Source organism: Haemaphysalis longicornis, unplaced genomic scaffold, assembly GCF_048455015.1.
Source record: "Haemaphysalis longicornis isolate Haplotype H1 unplaced genomic scaffold, Haemaphysalis longicornis Haplotype H1 scaffold_7, whole genome shotgun sequence".
NCBI lineage: Eukaryota > Metazoa > Arthropoda > Arachnida > Ixodida > Ixodidae > Haemaphysalis > Haemaphysalis longicornis.
Window position 1 is genome coordinate 95,935,426 of NW_027526422.1, and position 19,313 is coordinate 95,954,738.

At 45.8% G+C, this 19,313-nt stretch overlaps 1 protein-coding gene across 2 annotated transcripts in view; it reads left to right on the forward strand.

The window, feature by feature from the left end:
- The first annotated feature begins 1,555 nt into the window (after window positions 1-1,555).
- Window positions 1,556-19,313, forward strand: part of LOC144146136 (Na(+)/citrate cotransporter-like) — a 30,611-nt gene continuing 12,853 nt past the window's right edge. Inside the window, exons 1-10 of one of the 2 annotated variants that reach the window (XM_077678092.1) lie at window positions 1,557-1,793; window positions 1,868-1,990; window positions 6,238-6,356; window positions 8,279-8,428; window positions 8,651-8,766; window positions 10,539-10,684; window positions 12,684-12,747; window positions 13,235-13,366; window positions 17,436-17,555; window positions 18,516-18,596. In XM_077678092.1, the coding sequence (XP_077534218.1) occupies window positions 1,915-1,990; window positions 6,238-6,356; window positions 8,279-8,428; window positions 8,651-8,766; window positions 10,539-10,684; window positions 12,684-12,747; window positions 13,235-13,366; window positions 17,436-17,555; window positions 18,516-18,596 (1,004 nt within the window). In that variant the 5' untranslated portion in view covers window positions 1,557-1,793; window positions 1,868-1,914. Of the gene's footprint in view, window positions 1,991-6,237; window positions 6,357-8,278; window positions 8,429-8,650; window positions 8,767-10,538; window positions 10,685-12,683; window positions 12,748-13,234; window positions 13,367-17,435; window positions 17,556-18,515; window positions 18,597-19,313 lie in introns of both variants that reach the window. The other variant, XM_077678091.1, reaches the window with a different exon arrangement.

Sequence of the window (19,313 nt, forward strand, 5' to 3'; positions counted from 1 at the left end):
GGGAACGTGTCTGTTTGCGGCTGTCTCTCTGGTAGCTACTGCCCTCGTGAGGAGTCGTGTGACGGAGGGTATCATTTTCTGATACCACGGTAATGTGCCAGTGCCGCAGAGTATTCCGTGGGTACTGGCATGGGTAATTCGAGGTCGGAATTAGTCGTCGGGTGCTTGGTTTGTCGAACAGCTTCGAGCAACCCTGTCCGCCTCGATGTTCCCTTCCATCCCAGAGTATGCGAATTCCCACATGATCCTGTGTTGGATCTATGATGCTCAGGGTGTTGAAGTACCCCACCTTAGCCTGGAGGAGTACATGTGCACGTAGTGTACGGTGGCTTACTCGTGTCTCGTGTCGCGAGTTGGAAATCATTGTAAGTTATCGGCCTGTCCGGAAGCCATCCGCTGCTGCCAGAGCGACGGCTATGGCTCCTCGGCGTCTGTCACGGTACAATGACGCAGCGACCTCAATGCTGATCTCATGGAGGTCTGCAGTCTGAGTACAGTTAACTTGCGTCATTTCCTTAGATCTTGTGTGGCTGGGTCCACGTGCGGCGACGGAGATGAATGCGACGATGGCGATGGTGATGATTTATTCCGCGTCGGTGCACGATTTCATGCAGAGGATGGTCTTCCCTCTGGAGGATGGTCTTCGCTCTTGTAGATATCATTTCAATATATTTTATGCCTCTTTATGACCAAACCAAAGTGCGCCCGTCACTCTCAAAAAGCCATGCTCACCACTGCCAATAGGACATCCAAGACAAGAGCAACTTCGCAGTGTGTTTCACAAGCTATAACAGTCTCCTCGACTTTATTTCATTACCGACCCCAAATGAGTGGGACCCTACCACGGTGGACCCTACTAAGCGGTAGCTGCTCGCTACAAAAAGTATCAGTCATGTAACATGAAAAAAAAAAAACCAGGTCCCTTCGCTGCACTTCATTATGCGCCCGTCTCCCATTTAGTCGGGAAGAGATAAACCGATGGCGCCAGCTGTACAAGCTATCGCCAGCGACGCTGAGGACAAAGCAAGCCTACGACTATTCATAAAGCGATTTAAATGTTATCAAAAACAGCTCTGTTCAGTGAAGTTGCCTGTAAGCTCCGATTTAATTAACGCAAGGATTACATCCTGAGTAAGGTTTCTCATTCCTTGCTGCTGTGTATAAACTGACGATAATGGGCGACATGCACGGGACTTTGAGCGGGCTGTCACAGGTTGCAGCTTATAAAATTTACATAGATTGTAGTAATGCATATTACGGTAATATTAATGCACGCCGGAAGTGCCGATGAGGAAGCGCCGATCCCCGTCTCTACCTTCTTCGTTTGCCAGCGTCGGCGCTCTGTTTTAAGCCGTGCGTCCGTGCCTTTCTCGGTAGTGAACGTAATGGTAACGCATCGCTGGCACGTGAGCGCGAACGACACGCGTCGCCGAGGATTCACCGACAAGACCTTAACGAGCTCAAAGGGGCTGCTTCCTTTCACGCCCGAGCTCACTTGTACGCAAACACCGCTATCTTTCGCAATGCGGACCGCTCGCTCGGCTGCCCGTGCGGCGGCCGCTTCTGGCGCGCACCGCTACGCAGGGCGCGTGATCATTGGCCCAGGGGGCACGCGGCACAATCGGCACGGAGAATTCTTATGATTATGGTTACAGCCCCAGGAGCATTTGCTGGCACGACGGCACTCGCCGCCCCCCTCCTCCATTTTCACGCCGAGGTTCTCGCGTCGCACTCGACCGCTCGTCGGCGGGGTACGTGCGAACTCTAAGGCGCGGGAACCGTTTCGGATTAAGGTTGGTCTTGCTCCAAAGCCTCAAAGATTGGTGGTGTACTAAAGCAGGTGCGCCAGTCAAAGGTGCCTTTTCAGTTCCAGTATCTTTACTACCGATCGTCCGGGCTCAGCCAGTCTTCAGCATGGTGATGACGAAGGAATCCAATTCCCCTGACGAAGAACCGTCGACTACTGAAATTCCGGAAGTGACCTGGAAGGGTAAGGTGGTTTTGGCTTCTCCAGGAAGACTGTGAGTTTGCAAATATGCATGCAGGGACTTAGTCATGCAAGTGGACAATGAGAATGGCTAGCAGGGTAGCACAATCGATGCGCGTGATAGGGGTCCGATGCGCGTGATAGGGGTGATAGCGCGTTACATCAGCGCGCAAAGTGTGCAGCGTCCCCATCGGGTGCGGCAGCACGTACGTGCTAAAGATGACCACCTCCACCTCCCATGACAAGTCCTCTTCCAGCTAGTCACATTACTATGTCCTGCGTAACAGACATGTTCTCTATTACTCTTATTTAGGCCCGCATTTAGTTCTGGCGTTAGTCATACCCGAAGAAATATATATTTTGAGATTTTGTAGTAGCAGTAGAACGAAAGAGAGGATCAAATATTCAGTGTTAGGGGGTGGTACGTGGTATGTGGGAGGGTAAAGAAAGGGTGATGATTGGCATGTTGATGCGTTTGTGGTGAGGCTGATGGTCGGACAATACTTGATTTGATCAACAAGTTACAATGTGGGCACTTAGCACAACACGGTCTTATGTCACAGACCATTTAAGCATACCTCGGTTCACGCTAGACGGTGTAGACACAGTATTCAGATTATACGTGACAGTCCACTCTTAGGCGAGAAGATATCATTATTGTGAATAGCAGCGGCATCCAAATTGTGGATGTATAGGTTAGTTTTTTGTTAGGGAAGAAGGAAACTGGAAATGTCAAAGATTACCTTCTGTGGCAAGGAGATGTCCGCTCGATCCAAAAGTTGTGTTTTACGAACCCACTTGAGTGAAACGTGATGGAATCCCGGACAATTATCTGCGTACCAGCCAATGTAGAGCATTACTGTACGTTTTGATTGTTCAGTATTTGGGTACGTCGTGTGCATCTTCTCCGGGACTTTGGTTATCGTTTTTCTTGCGAGGCTCCTTTCGCTTGCACGTGTCTACGATTTCTAATTAGGCGCTGTTTCACGTAACTGAAAAGTCAAGGGCAACCGCAGATTGGTTTAGCGAATTTAAATAGAAGCAGCATTTTTTTATTGAACCCAAAGGTTGATCGAAATAAATTGGCGTGTTAATTGAAATTGTTAGTTGATTATATCTAGGGATTGAAATTATTTATGTTAGCTGAGATGGGACACCTGAAGGCAAGACCAGTGCTCCATGGGCGAAGACAAGTCATAGACTCAAGGTGCCACAAGACAGCGTAACGAAGTTTTTTTTTCAAAGTTTTTGTTTTTTCTACGGCTCACTTCTCTATACCAGTGCAAAGAAAGGAAGCAAGCCGTTATCCGGCGCAGTGTGAAGACAGGAGGCAATGTCAACTGGAAGGGATGATGATTTGATCCTGTCTAACCCCATTTGAGGTTAAAATTGCCTTGCCAGTCCAGTGAGAAGAGGAGGGGGAACTTTGATGTGCCGGTGGCCGCGGAGCCACATGGGGCCCGTGGACCGCAGGTTGCCGCCCTCTGCTTTAAACGGTATATCAGTACCTATATTAGTCGCATTGCATCCATGCATGCGCATGTTTACGTCATCAGTTGCTACATATGTACTAGAACTGTGTACGACAAGGTTCACGGTTCACAACGTCTCTAAAAAGGTGTCGTCAGGCGCGCAAAACAAAATACCTGCATTTTAAGGTCAGGGTCACTGAAGAAGTCTTGAGAAAACAGGACTCAGGATAAGATAAAAGGATAGAAAATATTGCCTAAGAAAATAGCAGGATATGCTTCTTTCATTGAAAACAAGAACAATGAGGGCATTTTTATATCTAAGGCCGTCCTAGAAGACCGACAACCTCTGTCGCCTGCCAAAGCACGCGGAGAAACCACGAGCCGCGTGATACGCAGTCAGGGAACCACGATGCAGTTAATGGCCCCGTGATGTGAGAACGGGACAACACCTGGTAGTTCCCCTTCACTTGCGTGCCCGCGGTTGCGGCGGGGTTTATCGCTATATTTGTCTTCTCTCTTTGCGGCTTGTATGACCGCCGCTTACAGCCGTATATATACGAAGGTTCTTGCGACATGGTGATATCCGCCTAAGGCAGCACAGGGTTGGCTCCCGTACGGCGGTGTTAATGTTAGAGAGTTAAACTTTTCCTATGCTAAATTTGGTTCTCTGGCTTTAAAAGGGTGCTTCGCGTACCTTTAGTTAGTCTTTGTGAAGCCCTAAATTTATTTCTTTGAAAAATTAAAGACGTTCGACTCAATGTGAAGGCTGTCGGAAGTGCAGAGCAGTGATTCGCCATAATGTGTGGTGGCGCCGTTTTCCGTTTAACTGCTACCACCCATCACGCTCTTCGCGGCCCTGTCTCACTTCTTTCTTGATGAATATGCAATTAAAATTTCCCGCCTTCGCAGTGCTCGCGCGCCCCTGCCTGAAACTTCGTCAGCGGGAGTTCTGTTCTTTTTGTGCTTGCTTTAATTTCTTATGCTGGAGGTGTTTTGTCTTATTTCGAACGCGTAATTTTTTTTTCTTGGGCGGCTTGAGCCTGTCTGCGGCATTTCTAACGCCCCAGTTTTTTCTTCCGCGGCCGCTTTTTTCGCTTATTATTGTAAAAACCACCCCAAAGAGTGTTCCTAACTAAATGAATGCGGGGGCTGTCGATTATATACACAGATTTCGCCCGAAATGTACTTAGTCTTCTTTGCGCTAAACAGCGGGTAGATGTATGACAAGCGCCAGCGGTTCACGAGGTTTGAACGGTTATGACTATTTAAACCGCGTGGTTTTCGAAGCCTCAGCGTGACTCCCTGACGATGGTGCACCAGGCTCTACTTGGGTCCGTTATCTCGCTGCGCCACCTGATTCTGGCAGTCGCTTGACATCGACCGTTAGCGAGATACGACGACAAGGCGAGCCCATAAAGTGCTCTGCATTTAAAAATGGCTTTGGCTATCGCCCCTAACACACCCGCCAAGTCGCTAATTGAAGAAAGAGCCTAGTCCGCCGGTGTCGTTCAGCGGCTGAAGCGTTGTGCTGCTGAGCCAAAGGATGCGGGTTGGATCCCTACTGAGGCGGCCTTTTCTCTGACGGCGCCTGAAAATCAAACACCTGTGTGTCGAGGTTTCGGCTCACAATAAACACCCCCAGGCGATAGACATTAATGTGGAGACTTTCTCTAAGGCGTGCCTCATACATAGCCCAGGCGTTGCTTCTGCGGGTAAATTATCTAATTTGTAATCCCTAAACTTCATAATATCCCTTTAATCTAATTTCCCGAAAGAGATGCTGCCATGAAATCAAGGTTTAGAAAATAACACCATTTTTCTTTTAGTTATTGCTATTCCAGTTCTTTAGGTTGTGTTCATGCTGACGTGATATGATAAGGGCAAACTATCTGCGCGGTCTTTGAGGACCTAACTCCAAACTGCAAGTGGAAGAAGCTTTTGAAGTAGTCAAATGTATTAAAATCAGCAAGGAGGCTGGTGCCACCCCATGCTCAGACCGACAGCTTACGATAGCCTCGCGGCGAGTCAGCAATGTTATGCGCATGCGCTGGAACAGCCAAGTGGAAAGGTCAGCCTTGTGAGCACCGATCAACAGCAGCCGAGGATTTCCTGGTGGCTATGGTAAGCTGCCGTTCTGTACAGAGGCTGGGAACCGCTTCCTTGTTGTTAACACTTCTGACAACTTTACAGTAGTGATCCTATTGGAATGGCTCGGCTTGTAACGGCTTACCTAAATATCTTTTTATGAGCTTAAAGGTCCATGCGTACTCTGGAAGCAGAGTGTCCCAGCAGGCACGTCTATCTTGCGCACTATACGTTGTATTCATTGGCGAGGCGCGCATGCAGGCAACCACGTGAGTGCGCCTTCACTGGTTACGTCGGGCTCCGTGAGATGGCGGTACTTGTCCGTGCTAAGCACATGATATGTGTTGGACGTTCTAAACTCTACCCCACCGAACGCAAAGTAATGCCTCGACCCCAATGTCAGTGCGATTAATAACGTCTCTTTTGACACCACCGTTGAGAATCGAGTTGAAACGGAGCAGACAACGCATGCGGGTGGTTTTTTTTTCTGCATGGTGCGGACGCAGTGGCACAAGCCGCGCCATGTCCGTGGCACTTCGGCCGTGTCCGTGGCCGTTTCCAGTGTTTCCAAGCGAAGAAATTGGCAGCTAAACTTTTCAGTGAATGCCACCTATAAGGGAGGAGAAACTTTTCTAAGGATGTGCGGCTGGCGTTCGCCACATATTTCTTGTTTGCTTTTCATATATTTTGCAGAAAAAGTTTGCGCTAAAGTGCACCTCAGCTCGCGCGTGCTAGGAAAGTCGTGGCGGCTTCTGTACATCGTCGGTGTGCCGCTGCTCCTCCTACCGGTCGCCGCGTACGTGCAAGGAAAGGTACTTGCATTTCCACACTTCTTTTAAGACTGGTAGCTTTTCTAGGACAAGATCTGCAAATAAAAAAGTTGGTGTGTCTGTTTGTCATACAACTCTAAAGGAAAACAAAAAGTTCTCGCCTTTTCCTGCAGCCTAATGTGAAACGTAAAATAAACGCGCAATGCGTCGTCAAATCAAGTTAAAATAACTGGTTCTAGAGGAAGTTAGCATAGAAGACTAAACGAGGTGGTTGCCGCATGTTGTATATAGCATCAGCTTTCAAATTTAATTCTTAAGATCACAGCAGACAGAATTTACTTCCGGTGACAAAATATAACAAATTAATGCTATGCGCAAAATATGGTGGCAGAAAAGACGTGCGTAGATAGCAGTTGTAGCATCGGAAATAAGAGGCCTTCTACAGAATATTGCCAGGAAAAGACGAAAAAGACGGCAGTAAGCGATACCGCTGGGGTGGCAACCATGGACGGCGAAGGAGCTGTATGTGGAGCGTATCCTCCGCGGACACAGTCATGACTTATGACCATCATCTTGTAAATATATAGCCTCAACACCTACCATGGCCCGTTTCATTTGTTCTGCCGCCACGTAACAATACGTTATATAAAAAAGCTAATATTACTGTTAAGCTTTTGAAATTACAGCCATGTGTCATCTAAATTATATCTAGAACGCTATAGGTAAAAAGAAATGCGGATATTTTTATGATCACGATCCCAAGATACGAATGAGTGTCTTGCGTTGCACCCCAGGAGCTTTGAAGACTAATAAATTAACATCATTCTTTTATTTACGCTATTTAAAAATGACTCGTTCGAGACACACATCGCTGTGTATAAAAAAGAAAAATCTTTACCATCCTTTTTGAAAGAAAATTGAGAGAAGCAAGAAAGCTTTCTCACATAAGAACCACATCAGAAGAGCGTCAATACCTTTGCGAATAGTAATGTTCAGTGCACATTACTCCGAATAGGGGAAAACAAGGATTGAAAGCATCACGCGACCGCTGGGCCTCTTTGGCCGCCGCGCACCCGTATTGCGCAGAAATCTGAGAACTGCAAATTTTCTTCGTTTATGAACCATTAAGGGCAGCAAACAAAAACGAATGAAACATGTATGAACAACATTCTTCTACTCACTGGCTACCACAGCACGGCGTAACCTACATAGGTCTCATTGAGAAACCCTTTCAGGAGCTTTAAACCTATTTATAAAAGACAGCCATCTTTTTACAGAGGCTTCTCTTTAGCAAAGGCAGATGGCCTTTCGTTTTGTACCACAATGATTTGCAAATATTTTCGGATGATTTGGTAACGAGAATAGAGACAGGTACGGCGATGAAAGCAACCAACCCTTCTCGAAGTTTAACAATGATATTTGTTTTTGATATGAGGTGTAAATTATTTTTGATGGGGTCTCTTCCTCCTCGTACTACGTATTTGTAAAGATTTCGAGGATATCGGCCTGACAAAAATAAAAGTCTACCAGGTACTTTTAAACTGGCAGGAGTTGGTAGCGGGTATGTTTTACAACAATCACACAAAAACTATTAGTTGATACAGAAAAGGCACGATAACGCGAAACTATATATTAATAAGCTGCGTATGCTTAATTGGCATCGCGCACCTCTGAAGCACGGAATGCACAGATTTCTCGGAAAGCTTCGCGCTTAAAGAATAATTCGTTTTTATTGGGGTTCAAATTCTGGACAACCGCCTTAACAGGTGGGTCACTTTACGAAATAAATGCAACCGTGGGTTAAGCGCTCGAAGCACTCAAGCCCTCGTAGCTTCGGAAAACCATTTGTTGAGTTCTTAACATTGCTGAAACGCGGTCGGTTCAAGTTGAGGCAGAAGCATAAGTGCGGAGGAAACTCTCGCCAACGCTTAATTAATTCTCTCCTTGGCGCAATGATTGCACAGGCGGGTTGGTGCGCGTACATTCTCCTCTGGATGGCCTTCTACTGGTCGGCGGAAGCGATTCCGCTGGCGGCCACTGCGCTGATGCCGGTGTTCCTCTTCCCTTTCTTCGGCATCCTCGACTCCCAAAAAGTGGTGGGATTCTACCTGAACGTGAGCATGCTTTTACTCTAGCGAGCGTGATCCTACTTTCCCATTATAAGGTCGTCTTCCGATTATGTCAGGAAGACGACCTTGATTTCAACTAATTACGCTAAATTTTGCAGTATGAGCTAGGTACGCTTTATAATCTTATTTATCTTTGCACAAAATTGGGAAAGCGTTAAATGCCTGGTTCGCAAGCGCCATAGACGGAAAACGATGCATCCATTGCAGGAAATAGGAATGGTCATGTTGTGTTCCCTCATCATGGCCGGCGCAGTAGAGACAAGCAACCTTCACAAGAGAATAGCCTTGAAATCGCTACTAGCAATAGGAACCAGCAACCTCAGGTAAGTGAGACACAAGTAATTTTCGGTTCATTGTTTGAGTGCCTATACTTCCCGGGGTGACACTCGTTATACCAGACTGAAGCGATCCCACAAATCGAGCCTAGAAAATACCAGTTTTTGTAAGGATGAGAAGTCACAAGCTCGCAATGGTGCTAGTTCTAATAACCTAACGCGTAGCGGTGGCTAGGCGGCTAGGACGTCGCACTGCTGAGCCCAAAGACGGGAGTACTATCCTGGTTTCAGCAGCGATTTTTTCTGATGGAGGCGAAAAAATAAAACCGCACCGTATATCATATCAATGGTTTCCGACCTATATGATGTGTGTTGCATCGGAAAAATACTGACCGCTGAGAGTGAATGGAATCAGCTAAATATCATCCTAGTTCATATCATAAAACGCCATTGCCTTTAACACCGCGTGGTTGATTAATTCCAATAAGGCGAAAGCTCCCCGCTTATGATTTGTTTGATAGCCGAGTTGCAATCCTATTATTGTAGTACGCAGTGAGCAGCATCTTCTCGTTTTATTCTTTGCGCTTGCACGTTGCCCATGCAGCACGAAAAAAAATTAACCTTGCAGCTTACCAGCGTGAAGCGATTGCAGCGACCAGCACAGAATGGTCACGTCTAGACTGAAGTATGGGCGGCAGTCTCCTAGATTAAATGGGTCTAAGATGTCTAAAACGTGTCCCGAATCGGCCCTACCTTGGCCAGGCTAGACATTGTATCTAGCACGCAACCGAAAAAGCACTTAGCGCTGGTAGTCATTCCATTGCTTGAGTACGGAGCATTTCAGGGGTCCGGCTTGTCGCCGTAGCTCGTGCGGGATCACGGTATCTAATCACCGCAGTCAGGCGGCATCACGCACCGAAGCAGAGGCTTCGAAAAAATAACCACTTCCCCTGGTCCGGATCGAACCTGGGTTCCTCTCGTTACGAGGCCGATGTAAATCCCATTGCGCTACAGAGGCACACGTTACTCTTTTGCGAAGGGGGGGGGGGGGGAGGGGGGGGACCTTTGCGCTGCGCCGTTGCCGCGGAGGCTGCCGTTGCTTGGCCTCAAATAAGTACACAGTAATATAAAATAAGGAAAAAAAAATCACGAATTAATGCATGAATCGCCCCAAATTAATGAAAACTCAATCCAGTGTCTATTGATAGGCCTTTTCATGGGCCGCGGCGCCCTCTTTTGACTACTTTCGGTATCAACGCGAGGGTTGTACTGAAACTAGTCAAAACAGGGCGCCACAGCCATTCTGGCAAATCACGGCTCCACACTTGACAGCTTTCACGTTGAGCGGACCTGGTTTAATTTTTTCCTTTTTCATGGACTCGCCACTAAGGATTACCGAGAAGACATCCTCAAACTTGCATTTTTTTCGTGAGATTTAGCCATTGGGAGCACCAACTCAAAATTAGAATATGATGCACCATTTAGACAAAGTGAGGAAATAAACAATTTTGAGCAATAAAAAGATGGTGGGGCTTACCATTACAGGACCGAAAACAGGAAAGAGGGTTTAAGTCATAGCCAAATTTTCTGCTTGTTCCATGCAATTAAGTGTGACGCTTTGTGCAGGAAAGCTGAGGTACACTTTTGAGATCAATTTATCGTTTTGATAGTTTAAAAGAGACCGAAAAAGCAATGGACGCTCAGAAGCAGTTTGAAATAAAAGTGTCTAAGTACTCGTGGTGCTGGACGGACATTGTTTGGCACCTTTTCCCTTTTCAGGAGCGTAGCTTGCGATTAACACGTTGTGATTGATGTTTCAGATTGCTGCTAGGGTTTATGCTGGTAACCATGGCTCTGTCTGTGTGGATTCCGAACACAGCGTCCACTTCGATCATGGCACCAATCGTCATCGCTGTCGTTGACCTCGTGCAGACGACGTCGTGCGCATTCGAGGAGGACGAGGAAAGTATGGATATATTTCCCCGGCAACAACCTCTCAAAGTTATCGATAAGAACTTTAATAGTATTTTAGCTTTCGTATTGCGTCACTGCTTTGCGTTGCTACGAGTAAAACTATATGCAAAGTACGAGTAGAGGGTAACTGAAAATGCACTTCACGTATGGGGCATATTGGTTATCGTTCCCCTTTTGGTTTGGTACAGAGTACCAGAGTACAGAGAACGGCAAATGAACTTCCGAACCCGCTATTTAATCATGACAACGCCTCCAACTCCATTTCCTCTAGTATCTCAACATGGCGGCCCCCCTGCATTGGGGTGCGCAACCGGTTTTGGACGATGTTTGCGTGGCTGATGTTGCGTACGCAAGAGCCGCCACGCAAACCTGTGGGTATATGTGGTGCTGATTGACGCGTGTCACTTGTTGAAAATGTGGGAACGCGGTAAATCACGTTACGTCTTGCGCAATATGAACACATACATGATTCCCCATTTTTAACTGTAACCCATTCAACCCGCCGCGGTGGCTCAGAGGCTGAGGCGTTGCGCTGCTGAGCACGAGGTCATGGGTTCGATTCCCGGCCGCGGAGGCCGCTTTTCTGATGGAGGCGGAAAGCAAAAACGCCCGTGTGTACGCGATTTCGGCGCACGTTAAAGGTCCCCTTGTGGTCAAAATTAATCCGGAGCCCTTCACTACGGCGCGCCTCATCTCCTGCGTTGCGTCGCCGCGTTAAACCCCACAATCAATCAATCAATCAATCAATCAATCAATCAATCAATCAATCAATCAATCAATCAATCAATCAATCAATCAATCAATCAATCAATCAATCAATCAATCAATCAATCAATCAATCAATCAATCAATCAATCAATCAATCAATCAACTGTAACCCATTCCAATTTGTGTGTTTACATTGCCATCTTTGTATTTCATTAACTTAAAACGTTTTATACAACATACAAATTTTAGTGGCAGGAAAATAAGGGCATTTCATACAAAACAATTTGTGCGGCTTCAGTGGCGTGATGAGGAAACCATGTTACCATGTGTCCTGTCCGCAGTTGCTTTCCCGTCAGGAGCTGTTTTCAAACGATAACAATAACAATACTTTAACAATACTTTATTTCAACCCAGGAGGGCTGGGGTGTGCTGGAAAGGCCAAAGGCCCATACCGAAAGGCCCAGCACACCCAGCAAAAAAGATGTTTTATCATCTTTTTTTTAAAACTCATGGGCGCACTTTTTGACTGCTGGCTAGTCTCAGTGGTGTCTTTAATAGACCAGCAACGATCAAAATATCTTCGCTAAAAATATACCATTGAATTCTTTACTAAACAGTACCTCGCCAGATTTTGACGCACTAAATGTTTAGGGCAACTCGCAGCAGACCACATTGGGAGCGTATTCAGCACGATTCAGCCCGTGCTTATGCACGGACTGTACTTTTAACCAAAAGCAGCGTGTTCCTGGTATAGACTGAGTGAAGTGATCAACTAGCGCTCCAGTTGCTCGTATGCAACCCTGGCTGCATCAAAAGTACTTTCCTTGACATCGCTCAAGGTAAACCGGAGTAGCTGTGCAGTCGGCAATTGTTTACGCTCGGTTATTGGAAAACATTCAAGCGTGGTGCGATGTGGGGCGAATTGGTTCCCACTAATGGGGAAGCCGGGCCATAAGCAAAGTATGTTAATTATTGAACTGTTTTTTCACGATTCTTGAAATTTAAGCCTAATTTGCATGTTTCTAAAAGAAGGCGCATGATTTCGAACTTGCCCTCGTTCTCTCGTGAATAAAAAGGGAACCTCGGTTCTCTGCCCCAAATTGCTGCTGTTGCACTGAAATTATTCATTTTAAAAGACGCCCCGATGTTGGCTTCAGAACACTGAAATGAATGGGCCCAGGAAGTCTACTAGAAAGATTTTTACATAAACACTTTTAAAAAACATATTAACTTTAACTCTGTGTAGTAAAAAATAATATCGCCGTTTCCGTTGGTCAAATCAGGTCGTGCCGAATGCCTAAAAAGGGACAAGGACGACGCACCGGTGCAGCGACGCAGGCTTTCAGGGTTTGTAATTGCATTTACTTTTATTGTTGCTTACCTGTGCGTCCACAACTAACAAACGGGGCTAATCGAAATCTTTGCGGGAATTTTCCTTCTACGCTTGACTGACTGATAGCATCCTGGTAACCTGACATATCATTAGATGCTACGTTTTAACGTGCATGTCATTAGTGGGTTTAAATGAAAATATCGCAAATATCGTTCTTCTAAGGCTAGCTTCCTGTAACGGAGCTGGTTTTGTGCTACTGGATGATTTAGTTCGTGAGTTATGCATGTAACCAAGTTTCTGATGCTCTTTATCTATTACTCGAGAAGTGTTCATAAATGTAGTTGTGTGGCGGGTCTCCAAACATACGAAGACACCATCATAGATGATTCTTGAAAGGGTAGAAATAGAGCGGTATTTATAAAAAAAAAACACTAATATCATTATTACGCTTAGAGCGCAACACAATCACTAAATTTATGTTCGTTTCTTAACGTTTCGCAGCTCGCAGGTTTCACGCAAGAACGCGCTGCTGACAACAATGCTACTATCCGTAGCCTACGCCGCCAACATCGGCAGTACTGGGTCACCCATCGGTACAGGTCCCAACCTGGTCCTTAAAGATCTCATAGATGAGTACGTATCACTCTTGCACAAAGTACATATTTAAACCTGAACATCTGCTGCTCGTATAAATAAAACAATTTATGGCCAGTTCCCCACAACACGAAAAAAGCGGATGCACAGGCTTTTCTCCCAGTCCTTGCGTCCGGGTTGAAACCACTCCTTTTTACGTATCCAACATCAAAGCAGAGCCAGACAGTCACATTCAATTTGAGCCCACAATGCCAGGACCATGACCACACCCATCACTCATGGCGATGAGAAATCAGTCTCGTATGCTGCCGCGTGGACTTACCTGGCTAAGCGTGGTGCCGTGACATTATTAAATAAGCGAATGGCCAAACCATTCATATGGTGGTGAATTAACCCTGAGCAGCTGTTCGGCTTCATCGGGTTGCACGCAATCACGAAACAAAACACAAGGTCCAATGCACGGAACTGCGGCGTCTTGCTGGTCGGCGGTGTCCACGTGACTGGCGGCGTAAGCGGCTGGGTCGCGTTCGACGCCACACTCCCTGTCGCCTCACCTGCGTTTCCGCTGCTGCTGTGCAGTGCCGTCTCCCCATTTTTGACGAGTGCCGTGCCCTTTCTCCCCGCAAGGTTTTCTGTACCCAGACATATACCGGCTCAGACCACACCTGGGAACGCATGCGGAAGATGAACGCAGGGGTTTCAGGTAGACGGCTTCACCGTAACACCAGGCGCACGAAATCTTGTAGTCGCACCTCCGACCAGATGTGTGAGAACGCGCTCTTTCCGTTTCCTCGCTGGAGTTCCAGGCAATACCAACCTCTGTCACATGATGCTCCTTGGTGGAAGCCACGCCATCTCTTTTCGCCCTCGCCAGCTGTCGTCCTCAGCGAAGGCAGACTGTTGCATAACAAATTCTTCTCATTGAAGTTCAATTACTTCTGATACATTGGGCGACCTTATTGCTCTGATTAAGAAATTACAAGAACCATATTTTTAATGTCTGTCGAGTTTTAAGCAGCGGCCAAATTGATCAAAAATTTATGTTTTGAGGTGGCTTACTTGAAAGTGAAACACCACCTTCATTCACTACAAAGTTGCCCTGCACCAAATGCCCCCTGGTATCTTGTTTAGTAGCCACAAGATACGCGGTCACCTCCAAAATTAGGTTGACATTTTTGTGCTTTTTGTCTCCCTCTACCGACCTCACCCGGTATTTGTTGCGCTGCTCCACAGCAGTTACATTTGACGCGCGTCCATCTCACTCAACCACTGCAAGGGCCTGCACAATACCTCAATTTTAAACCGCTGAAAAAGTCATGTTTTAACAGTTTCAGTGCGAACAGCATTCGTGATGGTAGTATTGGTAGGCTTTAGTGTTCTCACTGATAACGTCTGTAACGCGAATACGACCGGCTGAAAAAAAAAACGTTGTTTGACGATGATAATGATTGTGGGTGAAGCGTAGGAAAATTAAAACGCTTCCCTGCGAAGCTTGGCGGCCGCTTCGTTACGCCCCCTCCGCTAATGGTTGATGTGCAGCAGAGGAAGGAGGTGAAGCGGGCGTGCGACAGCGGGACGTAATAGGCTTAACGTCATGTTGTGAGGTGGATATCGACAGCCGTTACCCGCATGACGACGTAGGGTGAGAATGGCATTGCTCTACGATAGGCCTAACGCCACATCTTGCGGTTTAAGATTTCAAACCAGCACTAACTCAAAAAACTGCTCCCTGAACTCAAAGCAGAAGGTACAGATTCACGCCGTACACCCCAAACCCAAACATTAGCCCTACGGAGTGCACACCCGAGAGTTTCTGTGGGTATTCTAGAAAAGTCGTGCGTACCTCCAGAGTAGCACATACTCGCAGTTTAGGATTGGCCAACCAAAGACTCTATCACGAGAAATCTTCGCGTTCAACCATTGCATTATTTTTAGTAGCGTGTTCCCACGCAGCATCGTTCGATTACTCATTTGAATTTTAGGTACTTAACGGAGACATTTTTTAAGCAGTTCTGGTTTTCAAATGAAAGCTGCTCAAGCCCCAACTTGGTGTTCCAGCAGCTTTTAGACCTACACTTGGGGCCAAAAAACCTACGCCACACAAAGGGCGGCGGAAAAAACCAGACTCCGTCCTATACCCGACTCTGCTATGGCTGCATCTACAGAATACGAATATTATGGTAGTTCTTTCTGTTGCGAAACGAGCATCGGGTACCCTCATCAACGCGAGAGAACCCTCCGCAGTGGTTCAGTAACGGAAGCGTTGTGCGGCTGAGGGCGAGTACATGGGTGCGATGAACATTCAACGAAAACTGCTGAGTGGAAATTTTGGCGTGCGTTAAAGGAACCCTACAACACTTCTTTCACCTTTTTTTTTTCTTTTCAATGCCAGAAGTTTTCCCAGAACGCAGCGAAAAGGCGCATCCTGCAATTCTGTTATCACAAAGTATACTTCAGTTAAATATTCCTACTCGACGCCCATAAAATCACTTACAAACTTTCTGAGAATTGATTGCGGGCTTGAATGACACTATGACTGGATTCCTTTCAGTTGCAGTAAAAGACGCATAAAGCAGCCACATTAAATGGACCCTGCAACACTTTCTTCAACTTTTTAAGACATCTTAAATGCTTGCAGAACGTAGTCACCCAACACCCCCAGTACTTAGATTAGGGGGTCGCAAAGTACCTCAGCCAAAAATTACTGCTCTATGGCCATCAGAGAATTTATAAACTCGCTCAAAAGATTTTTCTCTCTTTCCCGGTCTTGACGTTCTTCGATGGCTCGAATTATGTCACTAAGGTCATGTAGCGGCTGTTGGCCGGTTTTCCTCCAGTTGCAGCAGTGAACACTTTTCGATAGCAGCTTAAAAAAAGTAACAAAAACATAGCATAAATGGAAGGCGTATCTGGTGCGACCAGCCAATCACGCAGTGCCGCTCTGTGCTGGCGATAACTATAGCTTTCGCAGTGGTTCCAGACGCGAAGGAAAGAGTTAAAGCACTTATCGAAAGTGTTGTAGGGTCCCTTTAAAGAAAGCCTCAGCAAAAGCAGTGCAGAAACGTGCAGACGTTTTTGCGGCGACGAACAAAGCTCGCCGTGCCGTTCTGTGCTGGTGATAACTACATCTGCCGTTGCATGTGCTTCCAGGCATGAAGGAAAAAGCGAAATTGATTATCTTCAAAGTCGCAGGTGCCAGTCCCCGCGCTATAAGGCAGTCCGGTGGTTTAGCTTTCCCACAACGTCCTCGATTAACCAAATCATGCAGCCAACAATGAAATTTGGCGAATGACGATGTCGGCCATACGATTTGAAACACGAGCTCTGCTTGCGCTGTGGCATCTCGTAAAGAAGCATGACTTTCTGCATTATCAAATGCAACTGCATTTCACACTTTTGAAACAAATGGTATGCACGTTGCTGTCATTCGTCCGTTCGTCAAATTGACTTTGTTAGCGGCATAGATTAGTCAGTGGAGGTCATTGTGTTGATTGTAACCACGGGGCTGCCTTAGAGTGCGGGTGGTCTTAATTATTCTGAAGCCCCCAACTACCGCGCGTCTCACAACCTAGGTATTGCTTCGGCGCGCTTAACCAGAACTTAGACTTTCAAATCTTTCGAAGATGTAAAAGTCTGCAATGTTTTATCCCACCTGCAAGGTTTTAGCCGACTTTATAAAAAAAGAGCTGCACCGTTCAGAGGCCAAAACAGCGGCTTGGTTAATCTTCTCATATTTTTATAACTGGTCAACTTTGGACGCAGAAATGTCTCGCTGAAGCATACATGACCTATAACATTTTTAGATATATGTGTTTGTGCGTAATTGTAAATTAATCATACGCACACGTACGCACACACAAAGTGAAAGTTGAACTTGATAGCGTTTGAAAGTAAACATTGCTATTTGACTCACAAGAAGATTGAAGGGAAGAACGACAAAACTTTACTTAGTCCACCCTTGTTCCCGGTATCTTCATTTCTCATAATAAAAAAATAATGTAGTTCTTGCTGCACATTTGCTGCACACGTTAGAGTTTTTTTTTATTATTTGACTGAGTACAAGGCTTCGGATTGCGTTGCTATTTTGCTAACAATGTCTTTTTCGCAGCATGTTCCCGAAATCGACTGAAGTATCATTCGCAAGCTGGATGTTGTACAACATACCGACTATGATTCTGTGTGTTCTCGTCGCCTGGGCCTACCTGCTACTGTCTTCTATCAGAACTTTGTAAGACCTCCTTTCAACCAATTGCCGCAGTCAACTTCACTGCAATTTCTTACAAGGAAAATGTCAGCTACTCCATTAAGCGTACTGAATATTACAATGACAAATTGTACCTCGAATGTGTTTATGCTTTATTTACATTTTCGGGCACGCTACGTGTGTCAAATAGTCATTAACACACTTTAAAAGGAAGGCCGTGTCTAGAGTGTCGTTTGGCGGTGTTATAAGCTCTCCACTATATCGGCGTGCACCCGCGTTTTGTAACAAAATTGCCGCGTCTGGTACTACAGCGCTCTAGATAACGTAAAGCTAGGCAACCTAACCTAAACATAACATGACGAAATGCACAGAAAGAAATCATTTACTATACCAAAACAACCCTAGCCATAAAGCATAGTTCAATATAAACGTGAAAAAAAAAAACGAGAAAACGAGGCAAGAGCCGGTCTCGAACCACCGTCCTTGGGGTCAAGAAACTAACACGGACACTCCACACACAAACGCCGTGGTCGGTGCTAGCCTGCGCTTAAATTATCGCCGGACGGCACTCAAGCCATGCCTGCGGCGATGAGCTAGTGTGCCGTCGGACGGCACTCTAGACACTGCGTAAAAGGGAAACAAAATGCACCAGGCTATATTATAGTTACCTTATAAGTTCACAAAACAAGCAGGTGAGGATAGGTTGACTTAGTACAGTCTTGTGAATCATAATGCTATATGCAACTTCTGTAGAGAAAAGCTTTCTGTTTTCTGATCTTTCGATGCACGTGTAGGAATTCAACTAATATACGGGTAGAGACAATTTTTTAGGCCATGATGTTTCAGCAAATGTGGAATCCGTATTATCAAGCCTAGAAATAAGGGGAGGTAGAAGGTGTTTGATACAAGCTTTTGAGTATTGAGGTGTACTAGAAGTTCGTCGAATAAATTGAGTGCTCATACCTATGTCCTTTTTTATTTTAGCAAAAGCTCAAATCGAGGGACGACGGAGCAGAAGATTCGAGAAGAAATCGCAAGGCGATACGGCGAACTTGGACCAATTAGGTAGGCCTATTATTAATTACAGGTTGCTGAAACTATGAAACCTGGTACAGATGACGCTTGATACCAGTACAACTACAGACGTCAATTTCTGACGAACCAATTGCTGCACACAACTAATGTTCTTTGTTTACTGTTTTAATGCTAACTAGAAGGCATACTGCTTTAGGGGGAGCTACAGTACGGAATTAAGATGCCCTGAAATCCGTCGTGGCCCCACACAATCTATAAGTATTTTGACTGATGCATTGAATCGAATTGAACACCTTTTTAATTTTGCTGCGTGTCGGTATAGTGGTAAAATGAATTTGTTTTGGAAGAATTCATGCGTGGTTCTCATTTACATATGTATTGGGTAATCTAGCTTGTTATTTTCAAGAGTAAGGATGGCAAGAAGAACTACTTAAAATACTAAGAAGGATGCAAGGAGTAGAAAGTTGCAAACAATTGAAATATTTAAATAGTTTGCTATTGTTGACACTGTGTCGCTTTGCATTTGTAAGGCCCATCTTTAAAAAAACGTGGCTGCTTGATAAGGCTCATGAGTGCTGCTTATGTGGTTGAAATAGCGGCATCAACAGTACCAGACTATATCTACATACTGCAGCTCAAAATTGGTTCCCGACATTCTCGAGGAATTTCCAAACCACCATCGCAGTTCTACCTGCTGTACAGTTTTATTGTATAGTTAGTTATCGGTTCTACTACTTTGTTAGTTTC